The sequence below is a fragment of the Carcharodon carcharias genome, chromosome 10 (assembly GCF_017639515.1).
Source record: "Carcharodon carcharias isolate sCarCar2 chromosome 10, sCarCar2.pri, whole genome shotgun sequence".
In the NCBI taxonomy this organism is placed as follows: Eukaryota; Metazoa; Chordata; class Chondrichthyes; order Lamniformes; family Lamnidae; genus Carcharodon; species Carcharodon carcharias.
The window spans coordinates 158,043,952-158,066,692 of NC_054476.1; the positions used below are offsets into that span (position 1 = coordinate 158,043,952).

General features: G+C 39.4%; 1 protein-coding gene across 5 annotated transcripts in view; it reads left to right on the forward strand.

Moving 5' to 3' along the window:
• Window positions 1-15,801, forward strand: part of synrg (synergin, gamma) — a 117,159-nt gene extending 101,358 nt beyond the window's left edge. For 4 of the 5 annotated variants that reach the window (XM_041198452.1, XM_041198451.1, XM_041198454.1 and 1 more), the window contains 3 exons: window positions 1,680-1,790; window positions 2,452-2,484; window positions 13,790-15,801. In XM_041198452.1, the coding sequence (XP_041054386.1) occupies window positions 1,680-1,790; window positions 2,452-2,484; window positions 13,790-13,921 (276 nt within the window). In that variant the 3' untranslated portion in view covers window positions 13,922-15,801. The remainder of the gene's footprint in view (window positions 1-1,679; window positions 1,791-2,451; window positions 2,485-13,789) is intronic. The other variant, XM_041198453.1, reaches the window with a different exon arrangement.
• Window positions 15,802-22,741: the final 6,940 nt, after the last annotated feature.

Genomic DNA, 22,741 nt, shown 5'->3' on the forward strand with positions numbered 1-22,741 from the left:
TTCAGTTTTGCTGTTTCTTGGTATACTGTTTTTAAGTTTCAGCTTTAAACTGTGCTGGATTTCATCTTCCCAATACAGCCGTAGAAAAAGGAAGCAAGGACCAGTGGTATTCTCGCTTATCGAGAACATGGCCTGGAGTTTCTGCTCGATTGCGCTGGCTTGTTCGGAGCCATTCCTCTGATTTGGTGTAAATGGCGGAGAGGGGTTGTAGGAATTTTAAGAGAAAACTGTGTTCAGTGCAGTTCAAGTTTCTGCAATCTTTTGTGCTAGTTTTAAAAACATCGTGCTAGAAGCTGGCCCAGCACCGCCACACAGGGAGAATTAATCACCACTGGGAGTTTCTGCTAATTGTGCTTGCTTACAGGCTTTCAAGCATGCTCCAAAATTAAGCTGGATCTTTTGGGCATCAGGACACTAATAGGTTATTTTTTAAAAATTTACTGGGAACTGATTATTTTACTCCCGTCGAACGAAAAAAAGTTTAATTTTTTTTTAAGTTCTTTTGAATAATTTAAAATTGGGTTACTCACAGGTGGTGGATTGACACTGCGATTTAAAATGCTTTTTTTTTGGTGATTAAACCCATTTTCAGCTATATTAATCAAACTTTAACAGGTTACCACTCTTAAATATACCAAGAGCTGTTTTCATAGAATTTTTGAAAGCAATTCTTTTTTTAAAAATTACATTTTAAAACTCTGCCCCATTGCGCTGGTTTATAACAGATTTTTCATTTGGCAATACTACATGTAAATAAGTTTGGACGGAAAACCGTGTGTGGGGAAGGAAAGGGTAGGTTCGATCGGGGCATTCAAAAGGGAATTGGATTGCTACCCGAAAAGAGAGAATGTGTAAGGTTATGGGGATAAGGCAGGGGAGTGGGACTAGGTAGAATGCTCTTTCAGAGAGCGAGTCCAGACTCGATGGGCTGAATAGCTTCCTCCTGCACTGTAAAGGCACTGTGATACTGTGAAAATGGGTGCAATTTGCGCCAACATCTCCAATTGTGCCCAAAGAATGAACTCTATTTAATCTATCTGTATACCTATCCATATCTCGATCATTCTTTTTCTCCATCTCACACACACTCTCTCTCTGTCTCCCCCCACCGCCCCCCCTCACCCCACCCCACCTTGCAACCTCTATATCTTACCGCTACCTCTATACCTATCTCCATCTAACTAGCTATATTAATCTATCATAGTTACAGTTATATTATCAGTATTCTTGGAGTTGCACTGTAAGTTAATTTATTGGGGTCAGCCAACCAATCTGGCCAGATAAACCTTCCAACTGGGTAATTTAGCAATCCTAGACTAAAATGTTGTGTTGTAGATCACTTTCGTAGTAAGTTTTTTTTAAAAAAGGAAGCCAATTGCATGAGATGAGTTTGATGAGATTGGATGCTTAATATAAACTACTTAAAATGTTAGACCAAAACTGGTCATCAAGTTATTTGCTGAATATGCCGAGTTCAAAAAATCTAGGTGCAAAGTCTTAAACTGTTGTTAAGAAGAATTTCTAGGATCATGAAAAGGCCATTGGGGCCCACCCAACAAGGCCTCTTTTTATACCATAGGAAAATAATTATTGTGTGTGTCTGAGACAGAGAAACTAGATTTTGAGGCTACATTGTCTGTAATTTAATGGTAACTCTAAGCTGTTTACATTCTTTACAGCCAGATGAAAACTCACTGGATTTCTCCTCATGCATTCTACGCCCTGGGATAAAAAATGCGAAAGAGCTAGCCTGTGGAGTTTGTTTGCTTAATGTTGACTCCAGAAGCAAGGTAAGCACAAGTTATCTAGAACTCGCTCACATTCCAATAGTCAGTTACTTAGTGGACTTGATATAGTGATGAGTAACTTGCAAGGAGCACATCTAGCCTAGTGAGCATTTGTCTGTGCTCATCGATGTATCTCTATTCCTTTGTTTACAGCTAATAAATCAGAAACTATATGTGAAAAACCAGCAAAGCATTTCAAAGTTTTGCTGGTTTTCAAGTCTAAAAAACAGTCCCAATTCAGTACATTGCCAACCACAGCATGAATTGGGAGGACCTGGTTTAAAACAAAGCCTCACCTGCAAATCGTACTCAAACTGGCCCCAGGTGATGAGTTGTCCACTTAGCCAGGTGGTCAGGTACATTGCATGATGCAGAGGGAGCTAAGTCAAAATCCACTAAAATTTTAGCAGCTGCCATAGCTGGCCAAAATGTAGTACCAACATGCTGAGGAAATGTTTCCAGACATTTCTTCCTTGCCTTCCAATCACTCCTCACTGACTCCTGTTACCCAGGGTCTACTTTGTGTAGCCTGAAAATATATGAAAGGACATTGATGCACAATAATTTGAGGAAAAATAACTTTTTAGCTGACCTTTTTGAGGATTAATCATTCAGCTGATGTGGTGCTAACCAGGATACTGACTTCACATCTCGCTTATTCCAGGAGGAAGAAAACTTGGAGGATCATCCTAAACAAGTATGACCTTCTAAAAGTTACATTCTCAAAACATCTCATCTGCCAAATGGCTATGGAATTGGGCTAAATTAAAATTAACCCTTGAATTGCCTGCAGGGATAATTTTAATGTCTTTCCTTTCCTTTCCTACACTATCATCATTTTGGGGTCTTGAGATTATTCGGAGTGATTTAAAATCTGCTGTCTCCTAACAAATGCTGATGGGTCTCACTTTCTTCTTGCTGGTGTTGTAGTTATAACTTTTGGATTGCATGGGGAAATTGGTATTGTATTCATCAGAAATGGGTGGTTTCAACTTGCATGTTGATGAATTTAATGCACTTTGTTAAATAAGTAAAATTCTTCATGTTTAACAAATGTAACATATTATTTCTAAAATATACAGTTAAATGTAACATGGATTGCTTCAAATGGATGCCATGCACAAAAATTGCAGGTTCCTAACTGTATAAACTTAATGCTCAAAGTGTGGGGACAGAGGATTGGACTGGTGTATGGAGGACTCCAGAATGAATGCACAAGTCATTGACCAAGAAGGAAAGGAATGTCTGTATCACTCATAACCTGGCCATTTCCATATCATAGACAAATTACAAGATTGATCATAATGTTACAATATGGATGCACAATCATGTATCCAATCAGCCTGCGATTTAACAGCGTTAATGAAATGGCTTTAAAAAAAGGGTGAAGAGCAAAATTCAAGATCACAAATTTGATCATGAGTCTGTGCTGATTTTGGTAATCTCAGCAACAGTGGTATTTGGGCTTTTGATAGCTGGAGGCAGTCAGCCTAAACTGAGTAGCTCCCGCTGGAAAGCCTATTTATGCTTGTGAGTGTTGGGCGAGAACAGAACCGAACGCAGAAGTGATTCCCATTTGTTTAAAGGAATGCCTAAATCTCACTCATCAAGAATGCCCATTTAGATACCATGCTAGTTGGCTGTTGGCATCAATGGACTCATACTACAACATGATCTTAGTAAGAACAACAGAGAAAATTGGAAACCAAAATTCACAAATTGTTCTGTGTTAATGTTGTCCTGGGTGTATCTTAAACAGCTGACAGCCCCTGCAGTTCCTTCAATCGTGGTTCATTTATTGCTAAAGCATAAGATTATCAGGTACATGTGACTGACCCTGCGTAACAAAGGAAAAATGGTTAAGATACAATTACGTTAAATTAAAGTATGAATGAGGTGGAATGTATTTATAAATAATGAGTATTTGGTAAATGTATTGAATGGAACCTTCACAATGGATTTTGCAAAGGAGATCTGTAGGCAAATTCTGAATTTCATCTTTCAGGAACTTAAACCAAAATTGAGTCTACTAAGTAGAAATTCCAGGTGCTATAAAAACTGCACTAGGAATCACTCCTTTACTATCTATACATTTTTAGTTGTAAAATTAACAAGAAAAAAGGAAGTCCCAGAGCACCTTACAACCAATGAAATATTTTTTAAGTGTAGTCATTGTTGTAATGTAGGAAATGTGATAACCAATTTGCCCTTGATGCACTCCTACAAAAAATTAGCATTGTCATCCATTTTTAGGTGTTAATTGAGGGATAAATGTTGGTTAGGACACCGGAAGAACTCCCCTGCACTTTTTGATGGTGTCATAGGATATTTTATTTTTAGCTGAGAGAGTACATGCGGTGTTGGTTTAACGTCTCATCCAAAAGATGAAACCTTGGTCAGTGCAGCGCTGAAGTGCTTTGAAGTCTTTGAAGTGGGTAATCTCCCACCCACTCTACATAAGCAACTGCTTTCCATGAGAAGATATTGTAACAAAAAGGAAGTACATAAAGGTTTAATAAACCTACAGGAGGTTGCACTCACTATTCTGACAGTTTGAAGAAAAAATAAGATGGATTTTTACTATATTTTATCTTCCATTTGGTCTGTTATTGAAATGTTAGTATATTTTGCCTACTCCTTCTGCAGTATTAAGTAATACAATGTTCTTAATTACTCCACTTTCTGAAAATGCCTTTTTAAAATTCTTTCACAGGGTGTTGGCATCACTGGCTAGGCCAGTATTTATTGCCCATCCCTAATTGCCCTTGAGAAGGGGTTGGTAAGCCGCCGCCTTGAACTGTTGCAGTCCATGTGGTGTAGGTACACCCACAGTGTTGTTAGGAAGGGAGTTCCAGCATTTTGACCCAGTGACAGTGAAGAAACAGCGATGTAATTCCAAGTCAGGATGGTGTGTGGCTTGGAGGGGAACTTCCAGGTTGTGGTGTCCCCATGCATCTTCTACCCTTGTCCTTTGAAGAGGTAGAGATTGCAAGTTTGGCAGGTGCTTTCGAAGGATCCTTGGTGTGAGTTACTAATGTGCATGGTACACACTGCTGCCACTGTGGGTTGGTGCTGGAAGGAGTGAATATTTAAGGTGGTGGATGGGGTGCCAATCAAGTGGGCTGCTTTGTCATGGATGGTATCCAGCTTCTTGAGTGCTGTTGGAACTGCACTTATCTAAGCAAGTGGAAAGTCTTCCATCACACACCTGACGTGTCTTGTAGATAGTGGACAGGCTTTGGGGAGCCAGGAGGTGAGTTACTAGCCACAGAATTCCCAGCCTCTGACCTGCTCTTGTAGCCACAGTATTTATATGGCTGATCCAATTCCGTTTCTGGTCAATGGTATTTCTCAGGATGTCGATAGAAGGGAATTCAGCAATGGTAATGCCATTGAATGTCATAGGGAGACGCTTAGATTCTCTCTTGTTGGAGATGGCCATTTCCTGGCACTTGTGTGGTGTGAATGTTGCTTGCCCCTTATCAGCCTAAGCCTGAATGTTGTCCAGACCTTGCCACATATGGACATGGACTGCTTCAGTATCTGAGGAGTCGGGAATGGTGCTGAGCATTGTGCAGTCATTAACAAACATCCCCACTTCTGCCTTTATGGAGGGAAGTTCCATATTGATGAAGTAGCTGAAGATGGTTGGGCCCAGGACACTACCCTGAGGAACTCCTGCAATGATGTCCTGTGACTGAGATGATTGACCTCCAACAACCACAACCCTCTCCCTTTGTACTAGGTATGACTCCAGCTTCATGTATGCTCAAAATACCATATTGTGTCACTGGGTATATTTACCCAGGTGTGAGAGGAAGAATTATTCTTGCAATTAAATAGCAGTTTAAAAAGAAATGTTAACAATGCGGCTGAATACCTTCTCAAACAACTAATTTATTTTACTGTTTTTACACTGGATATTTCTTGGTTCTGTGTTTGACAGTTCTTATAGGTGAGCCCGCATTCCCTAACCCCTTGTGAGTTTTTTCACTCATCTTAGGTGTTGCTACACCCCCAGATTGCCTGTGAGTCTCCCAGATTGGCTCATGGATTTTCCAGGCACAGCTGGTCAGTGCTGGGCAGGGGCTTGAATGGTCACCTCCTGTGCTGTCATTCCTATCATCCTATGAAAACTCTCCTTTATTATGTCTAAACCCAAGGGATGCTTTAGAAATGTTGCTCTGGATCTGTGTTCAAGGCAATGTGCCCTACACTGCTAGCTTCCTGTTCTTTGTGCAGTCTCTAGGTTTGATTCAGGTCAGCCTGTGTGGCATGTTTTGACATGTGAAGCCCAATTATAGTTTGGCTCTGACTGAGGCTCCCAGACCAGGGTCATCACCTTCACTTGGAACCAGAGTCCAAACCAGGGTCCAACGAAATGGAGGGAGAGTTGCAATAACATTTGCAGATGATACATGGTTAAATGTCAAGTGCTCAGGTGTCAAGATCACTACATGATGAAACCTCCAGAAATGTCTCCAATTAGAGTTGGCAACCCAAACTTACCTTGTTATTCAGGTAAAGTATGATTGCACACAGTTCCATGGGATGGTTTAATCCCATGCCCCAATGGGACCCTCTTTGTCTTTGAGAGATACAGAGAAACACTAGTACTGGACTTTATCTTAGGCTTTAAGTGCCATACTAACTATTAAACAGTATATGAACAATTAATTAATAGCCTGAAAACTCTACATATACTTACAACACTTCAAACTTGCCTAGTTTCTTGTTTAATAGAAAAAGTATATTGATCACAAATCCACTACTAAAAGTATGACCGTAATTACATTTTTGCACAATTGTTTTAATCCTTCCCTCAGCTATAGAGGATATCACAATGTGGTCTCTTGTTTATTCTCTTCAGAGTTTCCAGCCTGATCACCTCAATTTGAAAACTCCAGATGTAACTCATTGATTTTGAGGGCGCAGGCTTATAAATACCCCAAAAACTCTAACCCAGAGTACCTGAGTTATTGAAATGTCTGCTAAATTCAAAAAATTGCCAATTAGAAACATATCTAAACAAATCACGCAACCTTTTTATTTTTGAATTGAGTGATTTGGTTACTCACTCAAGCAAACTGCCCAGCAGCCAACTGAGCAGTAGTTACAATATTGCACCAAGTTAAGAGGGACGTTAATACTGTGAGTAAAATCTCTTTTAACCCATCATTGTTGGCGTCCCTCGATTCGAGAATGATTTCTACTTAGGATCGTGAGTTTCTTCTATGGGCCTTCATGTGACTGAACAGGCTGATTCTTGACCCACAGAACTTTGGGCACATGGGGCAGGCTGCCCATGAGTTAGTGGGACCCAGAGTGCAAGATTTGCTCCCCTTCCTTCCCTACGGGCACTCTGCTACATCGTTAAGATGTTGTGACTCAAAGTGTGATGCACCTTCTAGGACAGGTTGTTGCCATCATGAATGATTGGTTGCAAGCTCCTCCCAATCATTAATACCAATACTGCCATTCTTCAAGGAGAGCTTCAAAGTGTCTTTGTAGCTTTTTTTTATATCTTCCCCAGAATGCTGGCCATTTGAGAGTTGAGAAAACAGGACTTGGCGGGGAAGACGCTTTTCGGCCGTCTGTACACAGTGTCCAGTGCATTGAAGTTGACTTTGCTGGAGTTTTGCCTGAATGCTTGGGGAGCTGGCATCAAGAAGAACACTAGCATTTGCCCAACGGTCCTCCCATTAAATATGGAGGATGCAGCGGAGATATTACTGATGGAATTTCATTAGTTACTCATGTGTCGCTGATATGCAGTTCAGGCCTCGCTGCAGAAGTGTTGTGATGACAACTGTGCTGTACACAGGGACTTTTGTTTATTTGCAGAGGTCTTTGTTGTCAAACATTTACTGTTGTAGTTTGTAGAAGGCTGAGTTGGTGCAGCTGATCCGGTGTTGGATTTTGAGAGACATGGCTGCCAAGGTAAGGAAAGTGCTCAACATATTCTGGAGTCTCTCATTCAATGTATAAGGGAGGTGGAGCATTTGACTGACCAGGTCTGAGTTTTATTTTGGCAACACTCAAGGAGAGGCTGAGCCTCTTGCCCGCAAAATTGAAGATATTAGGAGTGGCTGGCAAATCTAGTGCAGTGTGGACTCTGTCACTGCAGTCACCTACGAACTGTAGATCATGTATGTCTATGGTGGTCAGTTTCGTTTTGGCATGGAGACGACTGAGTTGAAAGAGGTTTCCATTTAGGTGGTATTTAATACTTACACCAGAGGTTAATTTACCTTTGATGAGGTGAATAGCCATTGTTAGGCAGATTGTAAATATGGTGGCTATCACACAGCCTTGCTTGACACTGGGTCTGGACTTCGAAGAGGACTGTTTCAAATCTCCCACTCAAAACAATTGTAGTCATATCATTATGAAGCAGTTGCAGGATTGTGATGAAGTTTCTTGGACATCCAAATCCCTGGAGGTACAACCCACAGAACCTCGCGAGTTACTGAGTCGAATGCTTTGGTCACATCAATGAATGCAATAGAGAGTCGCTGGTGGTGTTTTCAACATTTTTCTTGTATTTGTCTGGCCACATAGACCAGATCACAGGTTCCTTTGGAAGGGCTAAAGCCAGACTGTGTCTCTGGGAAGATTTCCTCAGCTACAGGAAGCAAGCGATTCAGGAAGAATGTGTGTCAGGACTTTTCCTGATATGGACAAGCAGGAAGTATCTCGATAGTTTCCACATCATCTCTCTCCTTGATGATAGTTACAATTGTTACATTCCTGAAATTTGTGGGGGTGTGGGGGGTTCTGTTTTCTCCCAAATAGCATAGGATGAGTGCATGGAATCTAGATGTGAGCAAAAGCCCACCAGTTTCAAAGACCTCAGCTGGAATACCTCAGGGCTGCAGGCTTTGTTGTTTTTCATCCTATTGTGACATAACCAACTAGTAGCACCTAAACCATGGACAAAATTGCTTCACTTTTGTTGCAGTATATTCTTATGGAATTGTTCTAGTTTGTGTAGGAGATTCTGGTAGCTTTTCAATTGGAAGAGCAAGGAATTATGATATTATTAAAGTCATGTAACGGACAGTGAGGCTTTGTTAGAATTAATTATTTTATAGACTCATAGAGTTGACTATAGTGGAAATCCTTCCTATCAATGACATGCCCATTTTTAATGTCAACTGATCTGGTTACATCCGAGGTTCATAATTATTGTGGTAAAATCTCAGTGCTTTTATTTCCAGACCCTATTGAGTCTTCCACCAAAGACTAACCCAGGAATACGACAGAAGTGTAATTGCCGCAATGTGCTTATTTCCATCAGCAGGCCAGCTAGTGTTCAGTTAACAATATGCAATAACGATACATATCACATCTGTTCACTTTAGAAACAATATTTTAGTCCTTCTGGTTCAGAGTTCCTCTCTGGGCCAATCAGACCAGGAAGATTTAAGGTTCACTCCCAGTACATGCAGAGCAAGGTGATCTTGAGCCAGGGCATTAGAATTTTGTGCACTGCTCCTGAGTTAGGCAAGGGCTTATGTTTCTCACTCCTGATCACTGTCTGGCAACCCATGTTGGAAGTGTGCGTTGGTAGACCTCAGATGAAAACAAGATCAGGCTTGCCTGTGATGACTTCCTCTGTTGAATAGCTCATACTTGAATAATGGCCACTTGGAAAGGCTGCAGAAGGCAACAACCTTTGATGGGATAGGTACCTCAGTAAGGCTGTCAGCGCCAGCGAGATAAAAAGGGAAAGCAATATTTTGAGTTATGATGTATGATTCCACAATCCTCTGAATATACCAAACAATTTGAGGTTAGAACCACGAGGGTATATTAGAATAATAGAGTATTTATCTTGAGTAGCCTAAAATTATAGCCCACGAGCCTGTCACTGTGCTGATTTTAAATAGTACTGCAATTGTCAACTTAATAATTAACAATTCATAGTAACTAATTTCACTGGCATTGGAGCAATGCATTAGCTTGAAGAATGCAGGAAATGCTCAGCGGGTCAGGCAGCATCAGCAGGGAGAGAAACAGGGTTAAAAATTCAGTTTGATGATCTTTCATCAGATGTAGCGGTTTTAAGCAAGTAAAGAGGCAGAGAAAGGTTAGGGGGAAGGCCAAAACAAGAAGGTAGAAGAGATTAAATGACAAAGAGGATGATGATACAAGGCAAAAGGAGATGGTAATATGACAGGTAAAGAAACCTAAGGAAGTATAAATGAAAATAGCAGAATCATCACCAGCTGCCATCCAAAAATATGGAGGTACAGGTTGTTATCTGAAATTGTTGGACTCGAATTTTGAGCCTGGAAGATTGTAATGTGCCTAATTGTAAGGTGAGGCGCTATTCCTCGAGCATACATTAAGCTTCGTTGGAACATTTCAAAGGGACTATTCCCTCTGTGACATCCTAGTCCACTCCTTAATAACCCCCAACAATTCCTCCCCTTCCTACAGCACTTTTCCAGACAAGCACAGGATTTGCAAAACTTGCTCTTTTACCTCTTCCGTTCTCACCTTCCAGGTGAAACAGCAATTTATTTGTAGTCCTTATCAGTTAGCATATTGTATTTGCTGCTGTCGATGCAATCTCCTCTGCAGTGGGGAGAGACTAAATGCAGATTGGGTGACTGATTTGTGGAGCACTCCATTCAGTTTATAAGTGTGACTTAGAGCTTCTATTCACCTGTTATTTTAATTCTCTACCCCACTCCTGTTCTGACCTTTATGCCCTCAGCTTGTTGCACTCTCCCAGTGAAACTCAGCATAAGCTCAAGACATCTTTCGATTGGGTACTTTACAGCCTTCCGGACTCAACTTTGAGTTTAGCAATTTCTGATCATAATGCCTTCCCCTATTTTTATAGACAGTAACTGTTGGTGATGGTTCTGTTACTTCCCATTTACCCTCCTCTAGATACGTCTTTTGTTTCTTTACTTGTCCCATTACCATCTCCTTTTGCCTTGCATCCTCATATCTTTGTCATTTAACCTGGTCTTACATTACATCCCTTTTGTTCTCTCCACTGAACCTTTTCCCTGCCTCAGTACTTGTTTAAAATCTGTTACATCTCCAACTTTTTTGTTCTGGCAAAAGGTCATCAACCTGTAACATTAACCTTCTCTCTCTTCACAAGTGCTGCCTGACCTGCATTTTCTTTCTTTATTTCAAATTTCTAGTATTGGCAACATTTTGTTTTTGAATTGTTGGTGGTAATTGTGTAGAAGACTGGTTGTAGTTTCTTTTTAGTGGAGCAGTGAAACCTGAAGAGAATTTTACTTAGTGAAAGATTTGGGGGATGCAGTGGGTAAAATCTTGACCTTGCTGGCATAGAAAAAAATAATCCTTTAAGGACAGGGGAACTTGCAGGCCAAAAGAAAAAGTGTTTCAGTGCAGAGAATACTACAGAGGAAGAAATATTTTCTGTGCTTATTTATTTCATAACATTAAACACTTGAAATTTGTGGAAATATTTTTGCATATATTCCAGAATAAAGTTTGTGTAACGTTTTAAAACTTCATTCAGTGCTTTATAGGAAACACAAACTGCAGTTTATTTGTATGTTATCGGAAATGTCATTGAATGTGTTTTCTTTCTTTTGTGTGTTGTCAGTGTTTGGCTCCTTTCATTTAAGCAAAGTGCACTATTATTACTCTAAATATTTTGAACACAGTGAGATTTAAACTATCTTTTGAGGAGGGACAGGTTTGCACCCATTAATATTGACAGACAACTGTATAATTAAATTAGATTTAAATGGATTTAGAGGAGAGGTTAATCTTAATGATTGGATTAAATAAAATTATTTTTGGCATATTACTAAATAAACTTTTTTTTGGCTTATGAATAGTTGCTGATACATCAATTTTAGCACAGTTTATAACCAAGAAGAAAGGGTCAGTCGTCAATGAATGCAGCCTCATTTCACCAAACATGTATCATGTAATTTTTCCCATCATTTGCCCAGATTTGTAATGAATTTTGATTGAAGCTGTGTCTGAGTGTTCACCTCATATACATCAGCATATGTGTAGTGACTATGACCCATAAATTTCATCATTACATTGTGACACATCAGGTACTATTCCCATTAGCCAGATGTTTTCCCAGAATGCTTATTTCAATTTGTGTGAAGTGTGTCACCGGATTGACTTTCAATTTATTTTCATTTCCCTGTTACTTGCTGTATTATGTCGCATGTCTCAGTATTTGACTTCTTTTCTCAAAGCAAATTAGGCTTTTCTTGTGGATCTGCTGTGATTGTACTATGAGAAAATACAGAAATCTGGAATTTGTTTCTTATTAGATGCAATGAAAGTCAATAATATTGTTCCTTATACTCTATGGCATCTATTGCACCTAAGTCACGTTTAGTCTGGGTTATTTGCAGCACAAAGCTCCCAGTGTACTTGCTCATAATCTGTAGAATTCTATCCTTTTTACATTTCAGATTGCTCCGTTGATTATGGAATCCAGTTGACAGCAGAATTACTATATGCCTTCTACATTGACACTGTAATGATCTGCAGTTTGCAGACATGTGCTATCATTATTCTGGTTGAGGCATTGAAGTACAGTTGTTCCCTTATCCTAATCAGGAAATATTTTAATGGGGAATATTTTCATTGTAGCGTACTTATACAACCCTGTGTGAGTTTTTAAACAAACTCACAGCCTTTTAAAAGGCTATCATTAGTTGAAGAGCCCCTTTGCAGAGTTCTACTGTCGGATTCAAGCCCTATTAATTATTCAGTCTACAAGCCTAGGTTATACCTGTAAGAGTAGAGGGGGCCCAGAATCAGATCTGGAGAGTCAATATACCTAACTGTGGTTCACCTAAGACTTAACAGTTTAAGAACTTTACCCATTAAATTCTTCAAGTGCACTAATTAAATTGAAGGCTGGATTTGTGAATGACGTTCAGATTTGTTTCATGACAAACATCTGATACATTGGAATCGTTACATGAGAATATCTTATACACAAATTTCAATTGATACCACTTCAGATATGCTCAGTCTTAAGCAGCTGGCCAATCAAAATATAATTGAATGAATAGTAATAGAGGAAGTAATTATAGGTGTGAATAGGATCCACATTTCTTCTTGGTACCCAAGTCTTACATGTGGCATTCTGACTCGAGCATCAGTGGATCACATTACCTCTGGGCATGTGGCGTTCTATGTAAAATAGAACTCTAGATGATTTTTTCAGACTTGTAAAATTAACATTTAGTTCAAGTGAATGCCATGTCATTGAGTTTCAGCTTTTTTGTTGACAATCATTTATAATTTTCTGTAATACGTTAACCATCCTTCATTGACTTTTCATATACATTTACTGTATATATTTGTGTATAGTTACAACCCCTAACAAATTATACCACCCAAAAACTTCCATGGCCTTTATATAGGGGTCAATATTATAAAGCCCTTGTCCACCATAATTGGTACTTCATGCCCACAATTATATTTTACCTCCTCTTGCTTTCATCAGCTGTTACTACACTCTTTGGACATTGTGACATTTAAACAGCAATGACTTCATTCCTGGATCCTGGCACCAATTCTAAATCTCTTTCCGCCACCGCCCCCCCCCCCCGCCCCCCACACAGTTATTCTGTTGGTCCATCCTATTTCAAGGTGATGGTGAGAACTTCAGCAGGGGTCAGGAAGGAAGGTCACATTTAAATATTTACAACATTGGAGAAGCAGAGTGAAGCAACAGCCTGATAGGCATTAATTTATATGGTCCTGCTTCGTCTGCCTTTGGCAAAACTCCTTCACAAGCCTGGAACTTGAGGGAAAATATGACCCACCTCTATATATTTATAAATATATATATGCAAGTCCCTACTTTAGACCCCCAACATTTTCTAGTTGTATATGCAAATATACACAGTATCCACATCTGATGTCAAATCTTCACTGGAGCATAAATGTATATCAACATATGCAGCTAATGCTAGTTTTGTTTAACCTGAAAGTTCTTATTGCTACTTTCTTCTTTCCAGGCCTTCAACTCAGAGAGTGACAATTTTAAGTTGTCTTACGGCGGTCACCAGTATCATGCCAGCTGTGCCAATTTCTGGATTAATTGCGTGGAGCCTAAGCCACCAGGCCTCATCTTACCAGACCTGCTCTGACATATTGTCATGGAAACTGAAGGATATCAAACTTAACTTGTCCACTGCTTACATCTCACTGACATTTCACTGAAATTGGAGGATGTAGCCTGTAAAGAAAATCAATTTGCAACTTTTATTTTTTTTTTAAAGTATATTTAATATGCACCAATGTTGTTTTGAAGTCATTTACATCAGTTACTGTCTAAGAAAAGCTAAAAGAGATTAGATTGCGGGGATGTTCTTCTTCCAGAAGGTGTGCAGCAGCTTCAGATTCAAACAGACCTATGCTTATCTGTCTGTTCCAAGTTATTTGAAGTCCAGAGGTTGCAATTGCAGTTAATAGATGCAGCGAGGCAGCATTGGTTTCAATGTTATAGAATTTTAAATTGGCAATCTTACTGGGAAGTGTTAACCTCACTTTAGTTTTGTAATTATATGAAAGGTACTAAAAGTCTTTATTTTAAATTATTTAAATATCAGATAGTCAAATGAGTAAACGCCTTACTTCACATCCTTCAGATGTCCTTGACTTTTACCAGTTCTTACCAAGGACACTGAATGAACCTTATGATGGTAGTTGAGTGCTTCCTAATGTAAGGAAGCAAGGGGAAGGGAAGGAATGCACAATCCACAGGCGGGCATGGAATTACACTAATGACAAAACCTTGCACGGATCCATATCTTGCTCTCGTTGCATTCTATGCAGACATGGCAGAGTGGGGATGAAACCTTTAAAGATTTGCAGAACACATCCAGCAATATAGAAGCAGTGGGTATTGTATATAGTGTGTCACCTAATGGGACCAATGACCTTCACAATGTGAAAGCTGTTAAAGATTTTGACCAGTCTATTTAACCACTGTGTGAATTTAAAGAATGCCCCTAAATAATCACTTATAGCAAGATCTTGAAAACTGCACTGTTTTTATGGCTGCACTCCTTTTCTGATGTATGCATTAATTTTTCTGGAGTGTCAAAATGAACCACAGTTGAGCCTACTTCACCCAAATACTGGGCTAAATCACGTATACTCTGTCGGGGTAACTTTCCTTTTGCTTGATGGTATAAAATGGGCCATGTGGGACCAGCTGCCTTTTATACATCTCTCCTGACTGAGGGATGCGTGATAGGCATCCTAACTGATATTGCCATTTTTACACCATCACCCAAAATCATAGTTACTTCTGATATATCCAGTGACTCTAGCATTGTGTCTTCTTCTGGTACATCTCCTCAAAGTAAGACACACAAAACTAGTTGTGTTTTATGAATATGCCCTCTAATATTGTGGAAGTACAGAACTAAAAATTATCTTTGGGAAGGCATTGAAGCAATGTTGCCCCTTTTATAGGTTTCCCTTGGTTGCAATTTAATGTTTATCGAAATCAAATGCAATTAAGATGTCATATGAAAACATCCCAGCCTTGGAAAAAGTTCAATGTTCTTTCACAATGTACAAATTAATTTTGAATTTTCATTAGGTCCAGCTCTGTACTGCTTGGTTTAAGTATTTATAGTTATATATCTATACATAATATAAAATACTATTATAATAACGCCACCGCCCCCCCCCCCCAATCTTTCCTCCCTACTCAACCTCTTTAAGTGTAGATCTTACACTGTCTGTTATGATTGCTGAGTGATCAGCTGGCAAATAGTGTGCTCACAACGACACAGGTTATGATGCATCCCTTCAAAGTGTGGACTCCAAACTATGCGGGCCGACATGCTATTAGATGAGACTAAACTTGAGCACGAGCGAGCCCAATTGTGGAATTTGCAATCTTCTGGTCATGAGCCAAGTGTTCCACTACCTCTGGAATCAGTATATTGGATTTGATGATTTAAGTATTGAATTCCACTGGAACAATCCAGTTTGGTAGAATTTGGTGTGTTTGCATGTGCTGGTGGTGAGGGAGGGTGGGGGGTGGGTGGTTACATGGGCAGATTCTTTTCCTAAAATATCCATTATTAGCCTAGAACTTATAAATAAAATGTCTATTTCAAAAAGTGGTTTAACTTGACTAAAATTGCTGCTGAAACAACAGAAACAGAGTGCATGGAACTTTTGTCAGAACTGAGCCGGGTGCAGTGGAAATGATATTGACCACTGCACAACAAATTCTGTAAAGGTCACAAAATTACACCCCATGATCATGTTATTTGACGATTCAAGGACTCAGCTCTGACTTTGTGGATTGAAACCTTTGCTTTATGTGAAAGAATGAAAACGTGTAGTATATTTAAAATTAACTTGGCCATGACAAATGTTAAACGGGTGGTTTGGGAAGAAGAAACTCTGAGCAATACTTGCATTATGTGAACTGTCTTTTAGATGAATCAACTCCATTTTCAGGTCTGTAGTGGCTAAATGAAATACGGAAGCAAATTCAGTGCTTCTCTGAGTTGGTTTTGGTCAGCCCTATGTGCGTCGGGTGTGGGGGTGGAGAACGTTTCATTTGATTTGTATGTGGGGTGTGCGATCTTAACTGTAAATTCACTTTTTATGTTCCTTTTATCCATGTTAACATACTGAGCCAATTGTGTTCTGAGTGGTTATTGCAATCATGGGGTGGGCAGGGGGGGTGGGGGGGGGGGGGCGGGGGTGGAGGGGGGTGCGGTGGGGGTTGGATTTACAAGCTAGCTCTGCCTGAATGAGCTTTTTATTTTACTGTCTGGTTCATTTCGCTAGTTGCTGATACTTGGATAAACTGCTTTGTGTTTGTTCAAAGTGAGAAATTAATAATGTGATTGAAAGTTTTAAATGCACCTTAACCCTTACTGTTTGAGTTTTTGCAGATGAAATATATGTGACAGGTATTGGCTACGTTTTTAGCATGCATTCCTAATAATGAACATCTCTTTGTTTTTGTTTTGGCATGCATTCTAAATTATAATTTTAATAAAGAATATAGGATGAAAACGTGTTTATAATCATCTTAATTAATAAGGATTTTAACTATGGACTTAAAAAGTCATTAGTTCAAGAAATGACAGGAACATTCTCTCATTGGCAATTTAGTATAATTGGATGTCCTTTCTCTGTAATGACTCAGCACCAGGGTTAACATCAGATTGGGTTGCTCCTCATTGCCAAGAACTCTAGTGTCCTAGGTTACTGTATCCAGGGTGATGTTCCCGTTGCTGTAGAAACCTTTATGCATTGTTACAGAATGTAGGCAGTCATTCTTGTGCAGCAGGTTTCATCTACTTGTCGAAGCATTAATAGTTCCTACATTTGGAGTTTTAAAAATTTAAAGTGAAATTATGCTTCAAAAAATTCATTGGAAAATCTCAATTGCCTCCCCCCATCCACCTCCCACCCCGGCAAGAAGGAACCAAACACAAGCTGAACGCACCGTGAAAAATTACACAGGAGCACTTCAAAAATCAAAAACTACATCTTTGGAAATTTAGTGATCACTTTTTGCTGCAAGCTTTAGATCCATAAATCAAACCTGTGAACAAAATTATTAGCTTAATTCTTTCATGTACTCTTGTCTTTTACGAAAAGGTATTATTTTCAATTAACATAAAAATATATTTGAAATTAGTTGCATTGGAATCGTTAATGATTATATAGGAATGCAGAATGCACAGGACCAGAAAAGACCATTGAGGCTCATCTGGCTTGTCAAAACATCTGGGAAATATTGTGTTCCAAGCTACCTCTCAGACCTCGAGATCAGATTTTTCTTAAGGTTCTTATTTGTAAGAATTTTTAAAGATCAGTAAATCAAAAGACATGATACAAAAACTGTGGAGGGGAGGACTTTTCCATGTTTGAACAGGAGGCTACTCAATCCTTCCCTTCATATCTTACATGGCGCCAAGCCATACTTCAATGTGGTTAAACAGGCAGGATTCCGGTCACGGGCCTCAATCAATGTTGCTTTTGCTATGAATCAGCGGGGCCTTTCTGAATCTTGTTGCACTTTTACCAGTGAAAGAGCTGATTTTGGGAAGATAGTGGAATGGGAGATTGGACCGTGCATGAGAACGGGCAAATTTACGTTTTGAGCGTGGACGTTGATCAAAACAGTTTTAACATTAACTGACCTGTTCTCTCAGTGGATGCAGCCTGATCCACTGCATGGCCAGCATTTTCTGTTTCTGTTTCAGATTTCCCAGATCTGGAGCGTTGTGCTCCAAGATTCTACTACATTTGGCCCAAATACCTTTGAATTAAGGAGGAAAATTGGCAAATGTTTCCATTGCACACCTCTAATGACAAGCACTGGAAGTGATGGGGTTGTCACTGATTGGATCAGGTTTAGCTGTGAAGTCTTCTGTGTTGAAGTAGCCTGCCAGCACTCTTGTCGAGGCACACAAAGATGATGAATGTTGTTAGACGAGGTACTGGAAATTAAAGGCTAAAGCTTAGAACAACACTATTGTTTGTGACCCTACATCAAGTTTCATTAAATATGCAGCTTTCCGATGAACATTGAGATCTTCTGTTTGATGTAATCTTTTGGAACTTTATTGTTAGAGTTTGATCTTAGATCATTTTACAAATCCTGTCTATATAGGGCAACAAGAAGATACTGTCTTTAATCCAGGGGGCAATAGAAATATATACTTATAGTTAAAGCTGCCATGTCCCCTTTGCTTTTGAAGCTTCACTTCTGCTTGTCGTAACTTGAGCAAGTTTATCCAACGAGTAATTGAGCCATTAAGTTATACCAGGTCCCAGGTACAATCTCTGGGCTGTCTGTGTTCACTTAGCATATCTCAGCCTGAGCAGGAGGAGGGGTGCTACAATTGGCTACACTACTTAGGTCTAAGGAGAAGGAAATCAGCCAGGGTCCCTGTTCCTGGTGGATAACCAGCATCCCTGTTGGGTTGAATGTTGGATGAAGGTCTGGGTTGCCAATTATATAATAGCCTGCTAAAACTTACTGTTAAACACATACAAATGGTGACCACTAGGGTGTGACTGAGGGGCAGTTGGCACTATAATTCCCCGGCAAGGAGTAGATGCTGTTAGGAATAGAATAGAGGGAGAGAGGAAGTATGAAACCACCCGTCGTCTCCAGTGATACAGCTTTTAACTAAATGGGCAATAGTACTAATAATCCAGAACACTTGAGTTCAAATCCCGCCTTGGCAGTTTGTGAATTTGAATTCAGTCTAAAAACAAAAGTTAGAAATAATAAAGAACTAATACCAACAAAAAGTGATTAATGTTGGATTGTCATAAAAATCCATCTGGCTTATTAAAGACCTTTAGGGAAGGAAACCTGCCGGCCTTACCTTGCCTGGACTTCAGTCCAAAGTGATTGACTCTTAACTGCCCCCTAAAGTGGCTTAGTGAACCACTCAGTCAGGGCAATAGATACCAGTGGCACCCACGTCCTGAGGATGAATAAACAGTATTCACATACATGCACATGCAGATCATTTTAACTCTGGACTGTAGGGCTTTGAATGTACCTGTATTCACATTGTAGGCTTCTACAGTGTTATCTCGAAGTGCCTCTTTGCATTATTGCTGTTTCTGCTCCAGCTGTCCTGTTTTTTCAAAAGGCAAGTTAGATGAATTTTAACAAGGCGACAGTTTGTGTTTTGCAGAAGTTTTGGCAGTTGTATCAACTTACTATATATATCTGATTTTTCCAAATTGTTCTGTTGAAAATGTAAATATTGCTTAAATTAGCGAAATGTGTTAAGGTATCAGGAGCCAGGAGTGTAATGCAATAAAATGCTTTGTGACTTGTTGAACAGATATAGCTGACTGTGTGTTTACATTACAGTAACACACTATATGCTGGATTCTCAGTGAGAATTATTGAGAAATGCAGACACGCTGATGTTTTGAACACATGAGAGGTGTAGGGTACAATTCCTGTGGTGAATGGAGAGACCCAAGGCGCCCCTGGTATTAGGTCTCAGAGCCCATTTCAGTGGAGCCAGAGAATTACGCCGAGCAGTCCTCAGATAAGTGATCAGTCTGGGCAGCTAGTTCTGGAAAGTGGACTGTTGTTGGCCAGGGGCAATAGCATTGGTCAGGGGGTTGGGGGTCAATCTTTGGAGACAGCAATCAAGGGGTCAGGGTGGAAGTTGTGGTGACTGGGCTAGAGCAATCAGGCTATGGGCTGGAGGAATTAGTAGTCAGGGGAAACTAGCAGCTGGGAGCAGTGGTCGGGACCGGGGACTTGTAGCTGGGGGACAATTGGTAGCCGGGTTTCGAGAATAAGTGGGTGGGATTAAAAGACAATTTCAAGAAAAAAAACTCAAATTCTGCCCAACTCCATTAGGAACCCAAGGAAGCAGCAGGACACCTTGTTCAATCATACACCAGTGTACATAAGTAAACATAACTAGTAAGCCCCAACGTATCCTAATTTCCATAAAATCTTCACAATGTACAGGACTGGTCTTTACAATCTTCATTCACCTGACTCGTTCCAAAGATCACAAACCATTTTTGTCTCTGATGCCCTTCAATATCTCCACCAAAGTCACCATTGGATTTTGCCCCATTATTGGATTTGACTTTTTTATTTTCTCTCTTCCTTAAGAAGCCCCTCTTCTTTGCTATTGAGACCTTTGAGATCAGAAATACAGAACCTGCATCCTATCACATATTTTGAATGAATTACAAGGTCAAACTCCACATTAAAACTTTGCATAAAGCACCAATCTATCCCTTCTCAAAACTTACATTTCCACAGCTTTTCTGGGTGGTCTATCCCACATTTCTCACCCTTTGGGTTGTTATTTTTTAACTATGTATTCATCTTTTGTAACCTAAGATTAAATCCATGGCCCCTTTGACCTTTACTAATGTTAAATATCATACTTGGATCAAGTTATTCACTTAAATAAATATCTCTAAGCTCCCTTTTTTCTGATGTACCTATAACCTTTCCTCGAAGCTTGTCAATACTATTTATGACCTTAGCTGCTCTTCGTACTCCTCAGGACAAGTTGGTGATACTTGTCATTCAGTGTTCAGAGCTGGAGGGCAGGCTTATGATTTATACAAGCTAATTATCACTTCCTGAACCTTGTGTTATATTCCTTGAGCTATATGTACTAAGATTATACCTGCATTTCTACTGCATGTTATGCTTATGTTTTCTTTTACCAAAAGCGCCGGACCCTATTCCTGTGTTATTTCCTATAAAACATTAGGCCAAGAACAGTAATGGCTGCAGAACCACTCGCAGCAACATCCAACTAATCATCTCTTTCCACATTGATTCTCCTCCCTTAACAACTACCCTTTGCTTCCTCTGACTCATACAGTTATCTACTTCCATTCCTTAAGCAATTACCCACACGGTACTTTTCTCAATAGCGCTATTATAAATATGCCCTTTCCTTTAATTATATAAAGTTTTCATAGGCAGGGTGATCTTATAATTCAGGCAATAGATGTGGTAGGATATGGACTCCCCTCATGTTGCTGATCTCAAGGATGGGAACAGCAAAAGAGAGAAAATAAAATGTCAAATCCACCAATAGCGCAAAACACATTGATGGTGCTGATGGAGAACAGCTAATTCAGCGCAGCAGAAACTGAGGCTGTGCTGTTAAAAATGGCGAAGTTCTTTACCATTTATTGATTGCACTATGGGGAAGAGAGCACTTTGAAATTGCTTTCAAACTAAACATCTATATTGACTGTAACTACTGGACACTTTTTCCTGTTTTGCTGGATGAAACAATCTATTTGATGTGAAAACATGTTTGTAATGATGCACAGTTGTATTTTCTTTGGTATACTGGAATGTTAATGCAATGTGCATTCAGGTATCCTATATTAAGTGAACATTGTAAGCAACTACTTAACAGATGAATCTTTTTAACCCTTTGATAGATTTTTATCACAGCCTACACCTATAGTAAAGCTTCAGATGATCTTTAAACCATGTGACGAAATGTTGAATGGTTGCCCAATGACATTGGTTGCTCTCTTGTAATCCATTGAGAGGTATTTAAAGTAAATATAAATACTAGGCAGTGAATTTTTCATTTCCATTATTTGTTTTGATGAAAATAATTCTGCCTGCTTTGTAATACCTCATGATGCAGCATCTCAAAGTGAGTTTGTGCAATGTTTCAAGGTTAATTTAGGCAGTGCAATGCAGAAAAGTGCACCACATAATGTAATGTACTATATTCATGTTGCTCCAGGATCAGCTTCAGCAGTCACATTATTATCTGCCTGTTGCGACCACAACTCTTACTGTTGTAAATTATTGAGATGAATGAAGTGTTGGCTGCATTAGTTCTTAACTGAAATTTGTGTTTGTTGTTAGAGCAGACAGGAAAGCTGTGTTCTGTGTAGAACAGTTTGGAGACACTTTGATCTTTAATAATATCTGATCTTCATGTTAATCCCAGAATCAATTTTTCATTGTGAATGACAAGTAATGTTGAACCTTGTGAAGTATGCAATGAAACTGTTTGATATTTGGTCGTTTGTGTATGTATAGTATATTTTGTTTTCTTGTGTGTGCGCAAATTAAATGGCAGTCTGAAAATTCAGTCTTTGCATTAAATAATTTCTTGTTACACTAAAAGCTAACAAATATTTCACTGTGTCCATGTGCAGATAAAATTGGCATTTTTCATAGTTTGTTGTGTGCGGTTCTAGAAAGCAGTTTTGCAAATATCAACCATTTAAAAAAAACCACAATTTAAGCAAAAATTTCAACAGCCTAAAGGCAACTACTGTGCTTTTCTGATAAAATCAGCAGAAAACTATCAATGTTAAAAACACGACATAAACACAAGTTGTCCCAGACTCTTATCTTACGAGATGCCCAAAGGGCATTGTCAGGTTAGCATTCACTGTGTGGTTTTACATTTATGAAACAGTTGTTT